Source organism: Tachypleus tridentatus, chromosome 12 (genome assembly GCF_004210375.1).
Source record: "Tachypleus tridentatus isolate NWPU-2018 chromosome 12, ASM421037v1, whole genome shotgun sequence".
NCBI classification, from domain to species: Eukaryota; Metazoa; Arthropoda; class Merostomata; order Xiphosura; family Limulidae; genus Tachypleus; species Tachypleus tridentatus.
Window position 1 is genome coordinate 32627635 of NC_134836.1, and position 16568 is coordinate 32644202.

The window sequence follows — 16568 nt, forward strand, 5'->3', positions numbered from 1 at the left end:
ACTTATAAAATATTTGGTTTAGTGAATATTTTGGCTTAGTTTGACCCATAATATTGTGCCCTTTCAAAAACACAATAAACTAGTAGGAATGATAGGCACATGTTAAAACAAATTATTGAAGTAATAATATTTTGTCAGACACCTGAACTTGTATTATAAGGGCATGAAGAATCAACAACATCAAATAATCATGAAATATTTTTAGAGCTGTTGGAAGAAAAGGCTTAGCTAGATAGCCTTTTAGAAGACCATTAAGAAAAATACTTCTGTTACAAAATCACATCAGACTTTTTAGAATGAGCTATTGGATTGCATGCTTAACATTTATTAGAATGAAATTAAAAAAGAAATTTCTAATGTAAGCTACATACTAGTTTAGCAGATGAAACAATTGATATTTCATGCAGGTCCTAGTTTGTACTTATTTTGCAATATGTAAAATACAGTCAGCTAGTTGAAAGATTTGTCTCTTTTTGTTGAAGTTAGTAACAGAATCACAACTTTGTTATGCATTGTCCTGCATGAGCTTTTGCAATAATATAAAGTTAAGGGAAAGCTCATTGCTCAAGCAAATAATAGTATGGCTACTATGAATGGAAGAAAAAGAGGAGTGCAAGCTCTTATGAAAGAACATCATCCTAATGCAATTCATATGTATTCTTATGTTCATCATATTCTTTTTTAAAAAAGCTTTCTTTTCAGTCAAGCAAATGTGGAATTTCTTTGTTAGCATTTCCAAATTTAGAACATTTTTATGTTTTTTCAAGTACAGTGGTATTTTGCATGAAGTCCATGGACACTATTTCAACTGTGGTTAACTAGACAGAACTTTAATGGAAGAATTATTAACTCTCTTTCTCAAGATAAGGAAACACTGATTGATGCATTAAAGAAAGTATGAATGATGAAAAAATGGAAGATCACAGCATAAGTGAAGCAAGTTCCTTTGGAATTGGTTTAATGACAACAAATTTAATTACTTGTTAGCTTTTTCCTATGATGTATTGAAATATGTAGATGTTTTTTACAACACTGTACAAGCTCAAATCTTAAAAAGAATGAAAGTTACAGGTGCATTGTTGCACTTTTAAGCAGTGATATTCGACATTTGTACTAACACATACAATTATTTAGCAGATGAATTGGCTAATGATGAAGGCAATGCTCATTTAGAAAACATTAATTGATCATTAAAAGTTTTAGCTGCATAAAGATGCCTTTTCCGAGGAAAATGTAAGCACTGTTTCAGAATACTGCAACATGATTAAAAATGATAACCTTCAGAAAGAAATGAAAGTTTTCTACTGCAATAAAATATTCAAGCACTTAAAATCGACATGTTTTTTGTTTTATTTTAATATTTTTGGACAACAACAGACTAGTAAATACATTTCCTGAAACTTCAAAAATGTTAGAAATTTTGCTCGTAACTCCAGTAGTCACTGCAGAGTTGGAGCAATGTTTTAGCACTCTAAAAATTAAACCTTTTCTCTGGAATTCAGTGTTTCAGAACAGATCAAATGCACTTGCTGTTTTGTCCATTCATAGAGAACTAATCCACAGTTTATCACTAAGCTTACTGACTTTTCACCATGCAGAAAAATTGAAGAAGAGAGCATACTTGTAAGTAAATATTAAAGGCAACCTTATTTGAAAATTTCAACAAACTTAAAATATAGCTGTATTTATATATAAGTCTATAAAGTTTATGGATGTTTGGAATATTATGTGTATGAATAAACTATAATATATCATACACACTCTCTACACATATGTATTACTTCTAAAATGATAAAAAATTGAAATCAGCCACTAAATTTTGCATTTGTCAAGGTCATAATCTGTGACTGATTTTAATTATGTTAAAATATATTCTTTTTATTATAATTTTGTTCATAACTTATGAGACATTCCTGAGGGTAAAAATCTCATTTGCTTGAGTTTCTTATATGGATTATATGCAAATTCCTTTGTACATATTTCATATCTACAAAATTTAATTTATTTTTTCTAACTTCTGATTTAGAATACTTCAAGTGTGATGGAGGATTATAATGTGCTCAGTTTAGCTTTAGGTGTTCTAATATGCAAGTGCTACTAATACATCTTTTATATCTACAAAATTCAATTTCTCTTTTATGTTCTGAGTTTTACTCTCCAGAAAGTAAGAAAGTCTATTTCAACCTGTTTTTTCAGTTGCTGCTTTTATGTCACTCTTATACTGTTCACTTGATGGCAAAAAAAAAAAAAAATCTTTGCAACTATTGAGACTTTCAAATGTATAGTTTATCTTGTCATTGCTGCTGTAGATGCAATCATCTTTACATTTCACTGAAACATTTTTTCACTATTAAGAACTGGATTTTGAAGTTGATTTTAACAAGGGATTGGCAGATATTTATATATGTATTTCAGATACAATTCATGAAGTAACGTTTTCTTTCTTAGGTATGGTAACCGTGGGCATAATCAACCTTGCATTTATTATGATGAAAAACTCTGTTTCATTACTTCTCAGAACCATGGCTTTGCAGTCGATGCTACTACTTTACCATCTGATTGGTCACCTCTCTTTACAAATGCAAATGACAAGACCAATGAGGGAATTGTGCATAAGAGCAAGCCTTTCTTTAGGTATGTACACAGTGAGTGGATTTGCAAAATAAATTGTAATTTTCTGTCATAATTAATCATAAAAAGAAATTAGAGTTTATTTTTTTAATTTAGACTAATATAAATTTACCTATTTAATGGATAATTATATAAGTTTAAGCACAGCCTTTCTGTGGAGCAAGATGTCATTTGGATTTCTTGAATGAGATTGACATAGATTTCACATGAAATGCAGATATGTATTGAGTTCCAGTGTAGACAATAAACACAGAATACAATAAAATACACTACTGGATTATGGGCAAGTGATGGTGTGTGTGTGTGTGAGTGTGTATTATAATACTGTTCATTTATGGTGGATGTAATTAACTAATTTATAGCTAAGAACTTTATGAGAAATTAAGTCAAAGTAATGGCACCTTAAACTCAACTATGGCTAACACTTGCAGGAGGACTTTTAATAAGAGTGTTTTTGAATGAAGACAGAATAAAATGAAACAAACAATATGTACTTATAGTTACAGATACAATTCTGATATGAGAATTTTAGGAGTTTTCACTTATTTTAAACTAATACATTAATGAAGAATCTATGTTAAAACCTATTGGAAATGTATATAAATCCTCCTAAAAATCTGCAGAAAAATCTCTTGAAACTTGTGCAAAACTAACTTAAAATATGTTTTCCTGACCCCTTACACCAAGAGTGTACATTACATTTAGGGAATTAAACTACACGTTAAATTATCCTGAAACATTGAGACAAGTCCTTAATTTGTTTTTTAAGGAAATTTACAATCAAACTTTTTAGATCATTATTAAAAAGGAACAGGATGGTAAAAATTTATTTTTTCTTTGAATTTTGCACTTGTAGAAACTAAAATGTAGACCATAAATTTCATGCTAAAGCATACTGGTTACAGGCAAATACAGCATGCATTGTAACCTAGCAACATATAATTGCTTGAATAAAGGTTTATTGTTCTCTGTGATGAATGTATATCAACTAGATTAGTGCCTCTGCACAAGCTGCATGTATAGCCACACAAAAAATTACAGAAATGTTTAAACTAAAAAACAGTGAACACATGGAATGTGAAGCAGAACCTGGACCATCTTCTAAATGTGTTGAGGTCAAATGTAAATGTAACCCAGAAGAACTGGCATCAACAATTGAAATGTACCCTGATTTTGCCATTATGTTCCCTTCAAGACTGCAAGTCCAGTAGAGACCAGCTGCAACTTCTGCATGCATTTGGGAAGAAGCACACATGTATGGTTTTCCATTTTGGTAAATAAGTCACTGTTTATTATCTTAATAAAGGAGAAAGAGCCAGGAGAAACTTAGAAAAGGGTGGGATTGGTCCTAGAAAGTTAATTAAACCCAAGATGAGCTGGAATTTTTCAGAATGTACATGTGTGTACAGAAACAGCTAGTTTTCTGAAATAAGTAGCATTACAGTCAGAAAATGCTTTAGAAAATTTATGCAGATAATATTAATTATGTTGGTATAATATTTAGAATTAGGGTTTTCATTATAATGAGAAATATTAGTCTAATTCCCATGCTGTACACTGTCCTGTTCTTCAATAGGCCAAATTATTAAACAAACAAACAAATATGTAAAGAAATAAAATTTACTTCTGGCAAAAGATTTATCTGATCTTATTAATTTTAGGAAGTTTGGAGACAAAAAGTGTTAATTTCATTTTCAATTTTCTTTGAGAATGTTTGACTTACCCATGTTTGCCATACAATTTTTTCTGGTTTCATATCATACACAAATTTTAAAGTCACTGTTAACATTTTGTGTTGTGCATATCACACGTTTATTTCCATACTTTTGACTACAGGAGCAGATGACCTATTGGGGGATTTTGTGGTCTTTGTTCTCAGAGAGATGAAGCATTATATGGAAAGCATGTTGTCTCTTATTCATGCCCTTATTCTTCCTATACTTTTGAAACCTTTTATTTGTATATTCTGATTTTTTTTTCCTCTCCTTGGAATTCACCATGGCTTCCTACATCTTTCTGAGGATTCTGTTCAGTTTTTGTTGGTTTTCTCAGTGTTTATATCTCAGGTATGTGTTGATTAATTTTTTGCTCTTTTTTTCTCCATTCCATTTTGTTTAAGTTTACACTGTACTTTTGTCATCCCATTTTATGGTTCCTTTGATATCCCTGTGTTCTGCATGCTTTGGATTAGTCTTCCTTTGCAACTGTTGAAGAGAACAACTACATTTCAAACCATCAATTGTGGGTTCAATCTACCTATCTGGGCCTCCCAAAAATTTCCTGTTTATTTTACCTCTGCCCTTATTTCAGCATTGAGATTTCATGTGAGAATTCTGTGGTGTTTCTGGGGACATTTCTCCCTCTTCCCTTCAACTGTTGGGTATATATTGTCTTCAGTTATGGTCCTACACATGTGGTTCACTTCTCTTTAGTTGTATTTTGGACTTCAAGACTATATTTTTGTGGACTTATTGCTTGGTTCCTTATATAAGGGCCATTCTTATGGCCCTGTTTTTATGACATTTGGAGTTTTACACAATTACTTTGTTTTTCTCATTGTGGGTAGCTTCTGTCCAACAAGGCTCTGCCTTTCTCTGCAAGAGACCTAATGTTCTTCAATTATGGCTCCCAGTCCTGTTTCCTGACCTTTCCTTTTCTGGCCCTGCCCTGTCTGTCACAGTTTCCCACAACACTGCTGTTCTTTGTATTTTGTAGTGATACATGTTTTTTTCTTCTTTCTCCTTAGGATCCCTAGTCATGCTAGTGCCTATCCAAGACATTTCTTTTCCACCTACCCTGATTTGCCACACCTGCTTCATGGGGCTTTACTGCTGTCAGTTTGCTCATTGTAGAATGGTATACCTTTTAATGCCATGTCCTTTGATCTTCATTCTGTGTTGTCTATTTTTGTTGTGTATTCATTCCCTTACTCATCATGTTCATACCTAGGAGACTGCTTTTCCACATGTATATGGGCAACTGGCTTCTTTTTTCCATTGCCAAACATGAGTTTTCTGGTCCAACTCATCAGCTTCTTCTCATAGCTTTGAGGGTGAGATGGTTTTTTTCAACATCCATCTCAAGTGGGCTTTACCTTCTCCTTTCATATTCCATTCAGTGGAGCTGACTGTTTCGACTTGTTTATCTGTTCCATTACATCCTACTGTGATGTTTTGTAGCTTTTAGGATGGTGGTTACCTCTGACACCTGTCATAACCTTTGGCAGGGCTCATATGCATTTGCTTCATTAGGCCCTTCATGACCAATGGGACCTTTTATGGGATCCCTCAGATGCTACTGTTCATCTTACCTCTCTTTTTACCTCTCAATCTTCATTGGTGTTGGACAAGCCCCCATGTTGGCAGGAGGTATGCATTTCTCTTTCTTGGTCCAAGTTACATCTGTTTATGGATGCTTCCTTTAGAATTTCAGATCATTGGTCTGTGAAGGAGATTTCTCCTCACATTAATGTTATCAAGCTCTTGGCATTTCATTGAGCTTTGAATTATTTGTTTTCTCCTGCAGGTTATGATCTATTATAACATTTCTAGTGGGTGTTTTCTGTTGATCACCTAGGGAATGTAAAGTCTCATGTCTTGTGTTTTTGTACTGTGGATTTTCTTTCTTAGATCCACACACATTGAATTATTTTGATAATGTATTGTGTCATGGGTGCTTTTCCTCTCTTGGTCAGTTGTTGTTTTTGTCCAAATTTTGTTTATTTCTGGTGTAGTTGCTGCACCTTGCCATTTTTTGATGGCTCTGTCTGTATCTGGGTGTGCTTTTTATTGATGCCTTTGCCACCATCCTCAATTCCAATTACCTTGGTTTTGGTCCATTGTTCCTCATTTTCCAGCCAAGGCTGCTAATGTCTTCACCCATGATTGGTCTCACCTGTTCCTTTATGTTTATCCTCCCAACCATTTACTTCTTTGGGTTGTCTTTATCCATGCTATTCCATGCTTGGCCATTATGACTGCTCTTTCCTGGCCTTCCTTTGGCTCCCTCAGTTCCTCTGACTGCAGGTGGCCCTTCTTCTTCCCTTCCATATGGACCTTCTTAGTCAACTCACTCACTGGTGCTCTATCCTGAACCATCTGCACTCCATCTTCCCACATAGCTTTTGTAAAGTCCTTGGTTAGATTTACTAATTTCTCTCATAGAGTATCTTTACACTTTGCCTGTTCCATTTTCCTTTCTTTGGATATCTATCTATGCAAGTAGGCATTTGTCACTTCTGAGCACCAAATCTGGGTTTATCATCCAACAGTTGCCTGTATCTTAATTATACTAATAAAATATGCAAATGAACTCAGCTAATGTTGTTGTTCTGTTAAATGGTGTGAAATTTCATCCTTTCATAATCCTTTAAATTTACTCCTAAAAACTTTGATGTGTGCCTATCAATCTCTTATATGAATTGTATGCTCCTGTACACTGTTGTAAGGATGAAAATAAACTGTTGAGTTTTTTAACATAACAAAACATTAATTTGTATGATCTGACAAGAACAACTTGGCATGTCAACTAAAAAGCATGTTATTATTCCAACAAGATGTCTAATTTCCACTTCATCCAGTTAGCCTCAGCAGAGAGGAAAAATTAGAAACTTGCTTAGGTGCTAACATGTTCCAGCCAAGGGAAAAGTGATAAACATAAAATTCAGAAACTTTTCTGTTAAACTAAAGGAGTGGAAAATATTTTGTACAACCTGGTACTACACTACTAAATCTTATATAGACCTATTAATTAATTTATTTCCTCCATTTTGAATTTTTTCAGGAATTTGAATTAGTCAGTGGGAGCTGAATCTCAGGTAGACCTGCAAGATCTGTGGTCTTAATATCACATCAGAAAGGGTTAGATTAGTAGGTCAGAGCTGAATTTTAGATAATCATTGTAATAAATTTAGACTTACTCTTTGGAATTGTTTTAATTACAATGTATGTTGGTTCATTAGAGCTCAGGATTTTGTCAGTTAGTATTTGGATTGATTTGTCACAGATGAATATCATGTAACCCTGTTAACTGAGTTAGACTATCTGTTTCTGAGTTTACTAATTTGAATTTGGATTGATCAGGCAGAGTGCTGATTAGTATTACTTTGTACTTGTAAAAATATCTAAACATTTCTAAATTGCCATTTACTATTATTGAATCAAAGAATAAGAAGTAAAATTTATGTTCTGCAAGTGAATGCATTTTTGAATATAAACCTTTAAGTTTGTTATTTAAAAGGGGCATAAGTTTATGAGAGTAATGAGGTTTCACCAGGCATCTGATCTTGTAATGTCATACATATTTTACCATGTATGGGCACATTTAAACATGATATGTTTGAATAAAGTACCTAAGACATTACTTTGGAATGAAGTACTATTCTATAAGGCAAGAAAAACATTTTGACAGAAACTTTTTAGTAAGGTATCCTTGTTCTCTGAAAAAGAAACAGAATTATCCTGACCTTGTGCTGCAGTATCAAGAAAAAAGAGAATGTTAATTACACATCATGTCACAAAATATTGTTTTAATCACAACTGAATAATTTACTTTTTTCATAGTGTTCAGTTTCATCCAGAACATAAGGCAGGACCTCAGGACATGGAGTCACTGTTTGATGTTTTCATTGAAATGGTGAATGCTAGTATCCTTGGTGACTTGAAGTGAGTAGTTGTTTAATAACAAGTGTTTGTTCAGTGGGGGGATAAATATTTTGCTAAAGTTTATGATTTTAATTTACTTGGAATTTAAATTAATAGAAGTATTAAACAGGACCACAAATGTAAAGTATCTTCTGAAAATGGGCCATATTTTGAAAATACTTCTTAATAAACAAATAATTAGAGTATAATAGTAGTTATAGTTTGACAGAATGAAACATATAACATTAAAGGATTAATTTGACTTATATATGTTCTCTTATTTAGTATTTCTGTTACATTTATTTAACGGCTGTTGTTCTTTCATTTCAAATAACTACCATACTTACAATACAAGTAACATGATTTCATCCCATATCAACCAACTTGCACATTATAGATGACTCAGGCAAAGACTGTAAAATAATTCTTGAAATCTATAAAGCATACATCTTGTCAGTTTTTGAATATGGTTGCCCTGCTTTTTTTAACACAGGAAGGATGAATTGTTGAAAATTACAAAAACTTCAAAAGCAAGGGATGCAGTTAACCAAATGTCTACCAGAATATGTCATAGTATCAGCACTCCATAAGTGAAGCTACATTGAACTTATAAACAAAAGAATCTATAGCAACATTGTCAAATATTTCAGAAAGACAAAGTATACAATTTTACTGTTGTCCTCTCTTCTAATAGAAACTTATACTGATGAAAAACATGCATAATCAAAGAAGAAATTTAAGGAAAAAATTGTCATCAGACTATATAAACATCATTATATTTGATTTAACTAATATCTCCTCAGAAACACAACTTTGATTAGACTACATTCTCACTTTTTTACATAAAAAAAATCTCGTGTATTTGTGCAACTTCATGCTATCTCCACTTATTGCTCTTCCTTCTCTTGTAAATTCCAGTATTGAACAAATTTCAAATAAAGGCTTCTAAGTGGATTCATTCAAGTTTTGGCATCACCATCATTTCAGAATGAAATTAAATTCTGTAAATAAAATTGTACTTCCACCCATTTCTTTGTCAGAAAATGTAGCAAAAAATGTTGGTAATTAAAAGCTGTGTCCAGTTTGTCAATTTAATAAATCAGTGTTCCAAACATGTGATGACTTAAGTTATACCAGAACTTTGCTAGGCTTATGTTGTGAAAGAAGTGATGTTTATGTCTAAAAACATTTGAAATACAACTGAAATGAATATGTGGAAAACTGGGTACATGTAGATATTAAGCATAGCTATAAAGAACAATTGTATAAAACAAAATTCTCAGTTGTCTTTAATTCACATAATACTTTAGATTGATATCTTCCTATTTTATAACTAAATTCTCATTTGTCTCTGATTTGCATGATATTTCTGGTTGTTGTTACATTTTAAAACTAAATCCATACTTGTCTTTGGTACACATAATATTTCAGTGTGGTGGGAAGAGCACAGATGGCCTATTGTGTAGCTTTGTTACACACTAATTACACTCTACATCCTCCACTTGCAAAATTTGGTAAAGTTAAACATGCAAGATACAGTGAGCAAATACAAACTTTTTTTAGTAAAGATTATTGTTTTTTATATCTCCTTATTTACTGTTCTATGTTTTAAGAAAATAACAGAAATGTAAGAATTTATTTATTTGTAAGTAGTAATATATATATATATATACCCACACACATACAGTTTGTTATAAACAAAAACAAGCTGTTTTACTTAACTGTTCAGTGTTAATATTCTTTCTACGTATATGCAATATAACCGAAGGCTGAATGTTTTACAAAATATTGGTCCACTAGAACAAAGCCAAGATGGATCACTTTGTGAACACCAGTGTTATGTTATTAGAAATGGTAACATGAGATGTACGTGTGCCATGATTGCTACCTCTTTAATTTTACTCAGACACAGTTGAAAAGTCAATAAATAAAAATTATAAATATGGATAGATGTTTAATGTTATGAAACGTAAGTTATTTAAAATAAACATTTGTACCACCGTATTACAATTTATAGCCATTCCAGAACAAAAAAGAGTTACCTAAATCTTATATTCAGATTTTTTTATGTTGAGTATGAGGTAAGTCAGTTGAACCAAACCCATATGAATGTAAGATAGAGAATATAACAGATAAAATATAAAAAAGTGTTTGATATTAATCTGGATTTTATTAGAAGGATATATTGATTTAACAAATGAAATTTGACAATTTTCTCATGCATACAGTTATCTTTAATCCTAAAATGAAAATTAATTTGTATGTGAGGGAGTCGACATTCCAAAAGAGAAAAAACACAAGCAAATCTTCAATTAAAAAGTCATAAAGCTTATATTTTTTGTACAAAAGTCTTGTTATGTTTGATAATAATCTGCCAAATTTTCTAAAGATATGCAAACTGTATTAAAAGGTGTAGTGTGAAAAATATATGTAGCACAGAATGGTTACAAGGTCAATCCCTGAGACTGTGCCCGTAGTGATGGGATTAAAACAAAAAGACTTCATATAGTGTCATCTTAATTATGAGTATGACCACCTTGAGTCACGTCACTTCTGTGCAGCATGAGTTTCTGTCGGGTGTTCTTGCATGAATTTTTCTATATTTTATAGCCAATTCTATGTGAACTACATATGGTATCCATCTCAGAAGCTGGTAACATAAGATTGCTGTGGAAATAAGATATTCTGAGAAAATACTACCCAATCCATTCTCATAATAGCTTTCTATTTCATTGTTGAAATCACATTGAATGTCATCAACAAAAGACTGGTTACTAAAATCTTTTCTTTATAACATTTAACAATCAGAACACTTGTTTCTAATGATCTGTATATCACTAGTTCTGTTGAATCTCAATGTTTAGAATACCATTTCCAATTGTTTATTTAGATAAGTCATTCTGTTGAACCTCATCATTCATAGAACCATTACTAGTAATGTATAAATTAGCAAATCTGTTGAAACTAATCTGTCAGAACACCATACCTAAAAGTATATACATTAGTGCATTTGTTGAACCTCATGTGCTAGGATATCAGTATAGTGTTTGTAAAGGACAGATTCAGATCTGGACAATTTTTTATCTCCTTGTGTTCACTATAGCATAGAAAACCATTGGTTATTATTGGATCTATTAGGGATCTCATGACAATTCCATTTGCCTGGTGATAAATGGTATTATTGAAAAGGAAATGATTTAACTTTATGGAGAGGACAAGAAGTTCCAAGAATTGTTTGTAGGTGAAACCAAGATAGTGTCCAGTATAAGAAGGAAAGACACTTTTGGTAGGTAATATTCTAAATTAGACGTGATATTTGTGGGTATGAATTCCTGTATTACTGTTCTCAGCAAAGTAGCTAATTTGACCTACTGTACTTCTCTTATATTATCTAGAATCTGTCTCCATAATAGGGCGTATTTTTGATTGGAGCTGTCTGTGTTTTTATCTGCTGGGAGATGGAGATATTAATTTGGGTTTGGGTGTTTTCTTCTAGGACTTTGGGAGTTTCATTTTTTGGTTGATCCTGGGGAGAATTTAGATTCTGTTTTCTAACACTTTTCTTTACTACATCAGCTTCTCACAAGTCCATTTTCTGTCCTACTCCTTTTCTTCCATTAATCACTTGGACTTATAAAATTGTGAGGCTTTTCCTTGTTCCCTTTGAGTCTACTCCTTCCTTGTTGGTTGGAAGGGGGACTATTTATTTTCTCCTCCTTTTTAATTTTTGTGGCTCAGATTGGGGAATTTACTGTTTTATTACATATCTTCCTTGTCTTTACTTGCTTTGATTTTCTACCTCCTGGTGGAAGTATATTTGGCTGCTGACATGCTGATGTCATAAGTTGAAATTGTTGGCATATTTGTAGGACTTCCCTTCTCCCTTTACTTTAGTTCCTATTATATACTGATAAATATTTTTTTTGTAAGTTTCTGTCAACTAAAAATGGGATACATCCATCTCTGCAGTTCTTTTTCCATCTATTTCTAACCTGTGCAATTGATTGTAATATTAGATTTTGTTTTGGTCTGTCAGGCCTGAAAGTGTTATGTGACCCATTTCATCTTCTTTTGTGGTGATCATATTGACTGTGTTTTTATTGGGGTCCTTCAGTTTCCTTTGATTTCCTTTGAGGTGAATTTCAAAATATCTATTTTGCATATTTTGGTCTTTACAAGTGAAGTATCTTGTGAGTTACATCTCAGCAGATTCAGTACATTTGCTTTTTGTTGGCCTTTTCATTTATCCAGTGGAGAACTTTTTATAGAAATATATTCAGGTTTGTTCCAACGCTTTTCTCTGCTGTTCTTTACATGATTGGGCAGCTCTCTTCTGGGAGTTTTTCCTTTATCTATGACTGTTTTTAACAACATCTGCTGTCCTGGTCTATCATTAGATTAAATAAATTGGAATCAGTGTGCTTTTAAAAAATTTAGGGAACTCAGTTTACTAATTGCACTGTTCCTTAGAGTGTCCCAGTGCAATTACCTTTCCCCTCCCCATTCTGTTAGTGTAGATAGGGAGTCCTTACCACACACAATTACCTGTCACTCTTGGAGAAGAGGGTAAAGTTGGAGGCCTTCATACTCAGGTCTCTGGATATTCTTCTCAGATGTCAGCAGGAGTAGTAGTCTATGCTGGAATGTATTCCTAATTCTGGTTCAGATTTGACACAAAACTATCCATTTGGGGGTGTGCATGGCCCTTTTATGTGATAATTGTTGATTTTCTTATTGTTCATGGAAGGAGGTCTACTATCTCCTCATAATTTTGAACACGACATAATTTCATTTTAGGCCCTTGATTGAGCACAGGTTACATGTCCTCTCCTTAATTCCAGGGGAGATAGGAATACTTCTTGTACACTTGTTTGGAGATTGAGGATGAGTGTCCCTAGTTCTAGACTGATTGAGTTCTGTTTCTTTGGATAAGTTTGGCATGAGCAATCCCATCATTCTGAGTTAGGGGTGTTGCCCTTTGGACTTCTTCAGTTGGAAGATAATGTGTGTCCATTTTTGTGTTGCTTACTCTGTCATTGTGATTCTGAGGGTGCAAAATGCATCACCCTATTGCTACAGGTTGGGAATTTAAATCATATGTATATATCTCTATCATATGTATATAAAAAGAAAACACCACTTGAAAAACAACCATTTTACAGTATCAGAGAACCAACCATCCATAACTTAAACCCAACCACTCATTTATTTGTACATAAGTTTGAAACCAAGGATCTTAATGTTTGATTGAATGATTTCTTTGTCACTACTGCAAAATCTTCAAATGTGGAAACTGGAATAAGTGTATTCCAAAACATTTGAACCTTGTAAATAAAATGTTTTGTGTTTTGTTAATTAACTTCACTGTACCTAATGGTACATAGATTAGTGCATCTGTCAGAAAACCATACCTAAAGATACACAGATCAGTGCATTTGCTGAACCTCATCTGTTGAAATATTATTTTTAATAATATATATCTCAGTGGCTCCAAATGATTTTTTTAATTTTATGTTTATTATTTAACTAGTTTAAAAGGAAATTATTAATATTTTTTAAATTTAAAAACGTAATTAAGATGTATTGTCAACATAATATCTGTATGAAATGATTTTAAAATTAACAGGATATTTTTCAAGCTGTTGTTTCATTTGGTAGCACAGAAATAAGTTACTATAAGAGGTCTATTTCAGAGCTCTTACAGATCCCATTACAAATACACTTATTGAATACAAATTATAGTTCTTAAGTGCCAACTTAGAGAAGACACTCTTAAAAAGATATATACAACATCAGAATTAAAAAAAACAAACAAAAACTAGAAGTAAGTACATTACTCAGTATTTTTATGTAATGGAATAATAGAATAGATATTGAAAACAACTTAATGAATATCTTAAAACTTAAACTTTGGTATTGAGTTTTAAAGTCTCTATATTTTATTTAAATAAATCCATTATTTTTATATGCTTAAAAAATGTTACTGAAATTCTGACATTGTTTATTCTAAAAATTTTTTTTTTTTGGGGGAATTATTTGTGGAAAAGTTTAATTCGTGACAGTTATCACATGTTATCACAGTGTTGAACTAACCAGTGTCAATTAACCCTTATGCAGCAGGAATGTTGAAGATAGCAGCATTAGTTGATGATGGCTGCTGTTTAAGGGTTAAGTCAGCTTTCTTAGTATAGTCAGTTTTCTTTATAGAAACTCAGTTCGGTTATTAATGATTTCACTTCCTATCCACTAACTTTAAAAAACTCGAAAAAAATTGGTATATGATGTAACATTTGTTAATAATAGTCTTGGGCATAATATATTTAGTTATAATTATATATAAAGTGCTCATTAATCATGACAATAATACAAATTTAACTGTAACAAAAATAGACAAAGGTAATAATCATAATGTGTTAAAATTGCACTTCAAAAATTCACAGATTTGCCTTCATTTAACCATGTTTCAGTTACTACTAAAATACAGCCTCAATTCCAGCTTTTCTTAACTGAGAAGGCAATGATTAATGGATGGCATTAGTTTTGGGGGTAATAAAAGTTAAGGAAGGGCAAGCACCCCAACTAACCCTTGCACTGTCTCTATGTTATCCTTCATTCCAACTACTGATCTAAAGTTGTTTATTTCTGATGTGTCTAGTAATACAATATTGATAATTTAACTTACTCTTAAACTGCTTGTTAACTATTTTCCTACACTATATTTTCTGCAATTAGTTTATTATGGTCCTCGGCAATGTCTAATCCTAGTTTCAAACTGACCTTACTACTGAGTTAATAACCCTTTCAAGCCAGCTAGCTTCTAACTTATTTCAATATAAACTACTTTTTTAAAAATAATCTTCTCCTCTTGTCAAGCTGATCCTACAAATTAAACTATCTGCTCATCTTTACAAATTAATATGATAAGTCTAACATTCAGCCCTACTGATCTGCTTATAATCTCATTCTCACAGTTAAGTCTTGAAAGTTTCTGTGACAATTTAATCATGATCTCTTTCTTTAAATGCTTTTATCAACCCCTTGTATATATCAGTTATCTCCTTTTACCTTCCATTCCCTTTATAACTAACCCATATGTGCACAAGAAAAGACTACATCATTGCCAGAATCCTATATTATATCACTTTCTCTGTCAATTATATCTTCCAATCATGGTTATGGATGGCATAGCCCTTATTTTTTATCTCTAATTTCTCTGCAGACTATCTTAGCTATTTGTTATGCCAAATATCACCTATATTATAATTTCTAAATTTTGCATTGTCATCCATATTTATCTCCTTTTGTTTTCCTTTCCTCCTGTAATTCCTCATCTGCATAAGCTAAAGTCTGAAATCTGTTATGTAATATAACCTTCAATTTACAATTAAATCCATTACTTCTAAGCCTAATACTGTTCCTAACTTCCTGAAAGTCATCATTAGTTACTGTATTCCTTATGTGTAAAAGTTAAAGATTTTAAAATCCTGCTGCCATTTCCTAGAGCTTACACTTCTCTTTATTCATCTCTTCATTTTTTCATCCAACCAGCAAATTCTATAAACAGATTGTGCATCTTAACCAATAACTTCTCTAAAAGTGCATGCCAGTCCCAATTGCCAAATAAAACCCACTCCTAGCACTCATTGCACACTATCACTACTTTTAAGCACTGTAGTCTAGAAATAAATAATCAACACTAAACACTGGTAGCTTGTTGACAATGCTATATAGCCTAATGCACAAGAATTAAATATATTACACTATTCTATCATTACTTTATTTTCACATTAAAGTAACTAAGTGTATCTTTAAAATATAAAAGTGACAATAACTAGTGTTTAGATAATATTCATGTAATAATACAATTTATTTAGCCTTTTTTTTTTTATAACTTACCTATAATCTGAATTGCAGATAAAACCTGAAGTAGGAATAAACTTGCTAATCTAAGCTAGCATGAGTTCATAATACACTACCAAACTTCAGTTTAAAGTTTAATTTTACTAATAATAGTTACCAATGCTATTAACATGAAAATAACTACAAATGAGAATGTTAATGAAACCCTTAAACAGATTTAAATGAAGTAATGAACTTGGGAATTTAATGGGTATTATGTAATTTAATATGTAGTATAAGAATGTATTGTTTTGTTAAAATATAAGACTCATTAGTAGAGCTAATTGTCTAAGAGAAATTCATTTAGGTAACCTGTCTCTCAAGATTCTTTTAACATCCTTCGAAGAAAAAGTCTGGAGTTTCTGTTAGAGAAATTATTCCTAAGAATTGGCAGTT

General features: G+C 32.0%; 1 protein-coding gene across 4 annotated transcripts in view; it reads left to right on the top strand.

The window, feature by feature from the left end:
* The window catches only part of r (carbamoyl-phosphate synthetase 2, aspartate transcarbamylase, and dihydroorotase rudimentary), a 271962-nt gene that overhangs the window by 61152 nt on the left and 194242 nt on the right, over positions 1-16568 (top strand). For all 4 annotated transcript variants that reach the window (XM_076473756.1, XM_076473755.1, XM_076473753.1 and 1 more), the window contains exons 8-9: positions 2449-2634; positions 8193-8294. In XM_076473756.1, the coding sequence (XP_076329871.1) occupies positions 2449-2634; positions 8193-8294 (288 nt within the window). The remainder of the gene's footprint in view (positions 1-2448; positions 2635-8192; positions 8295-16568) is intronic.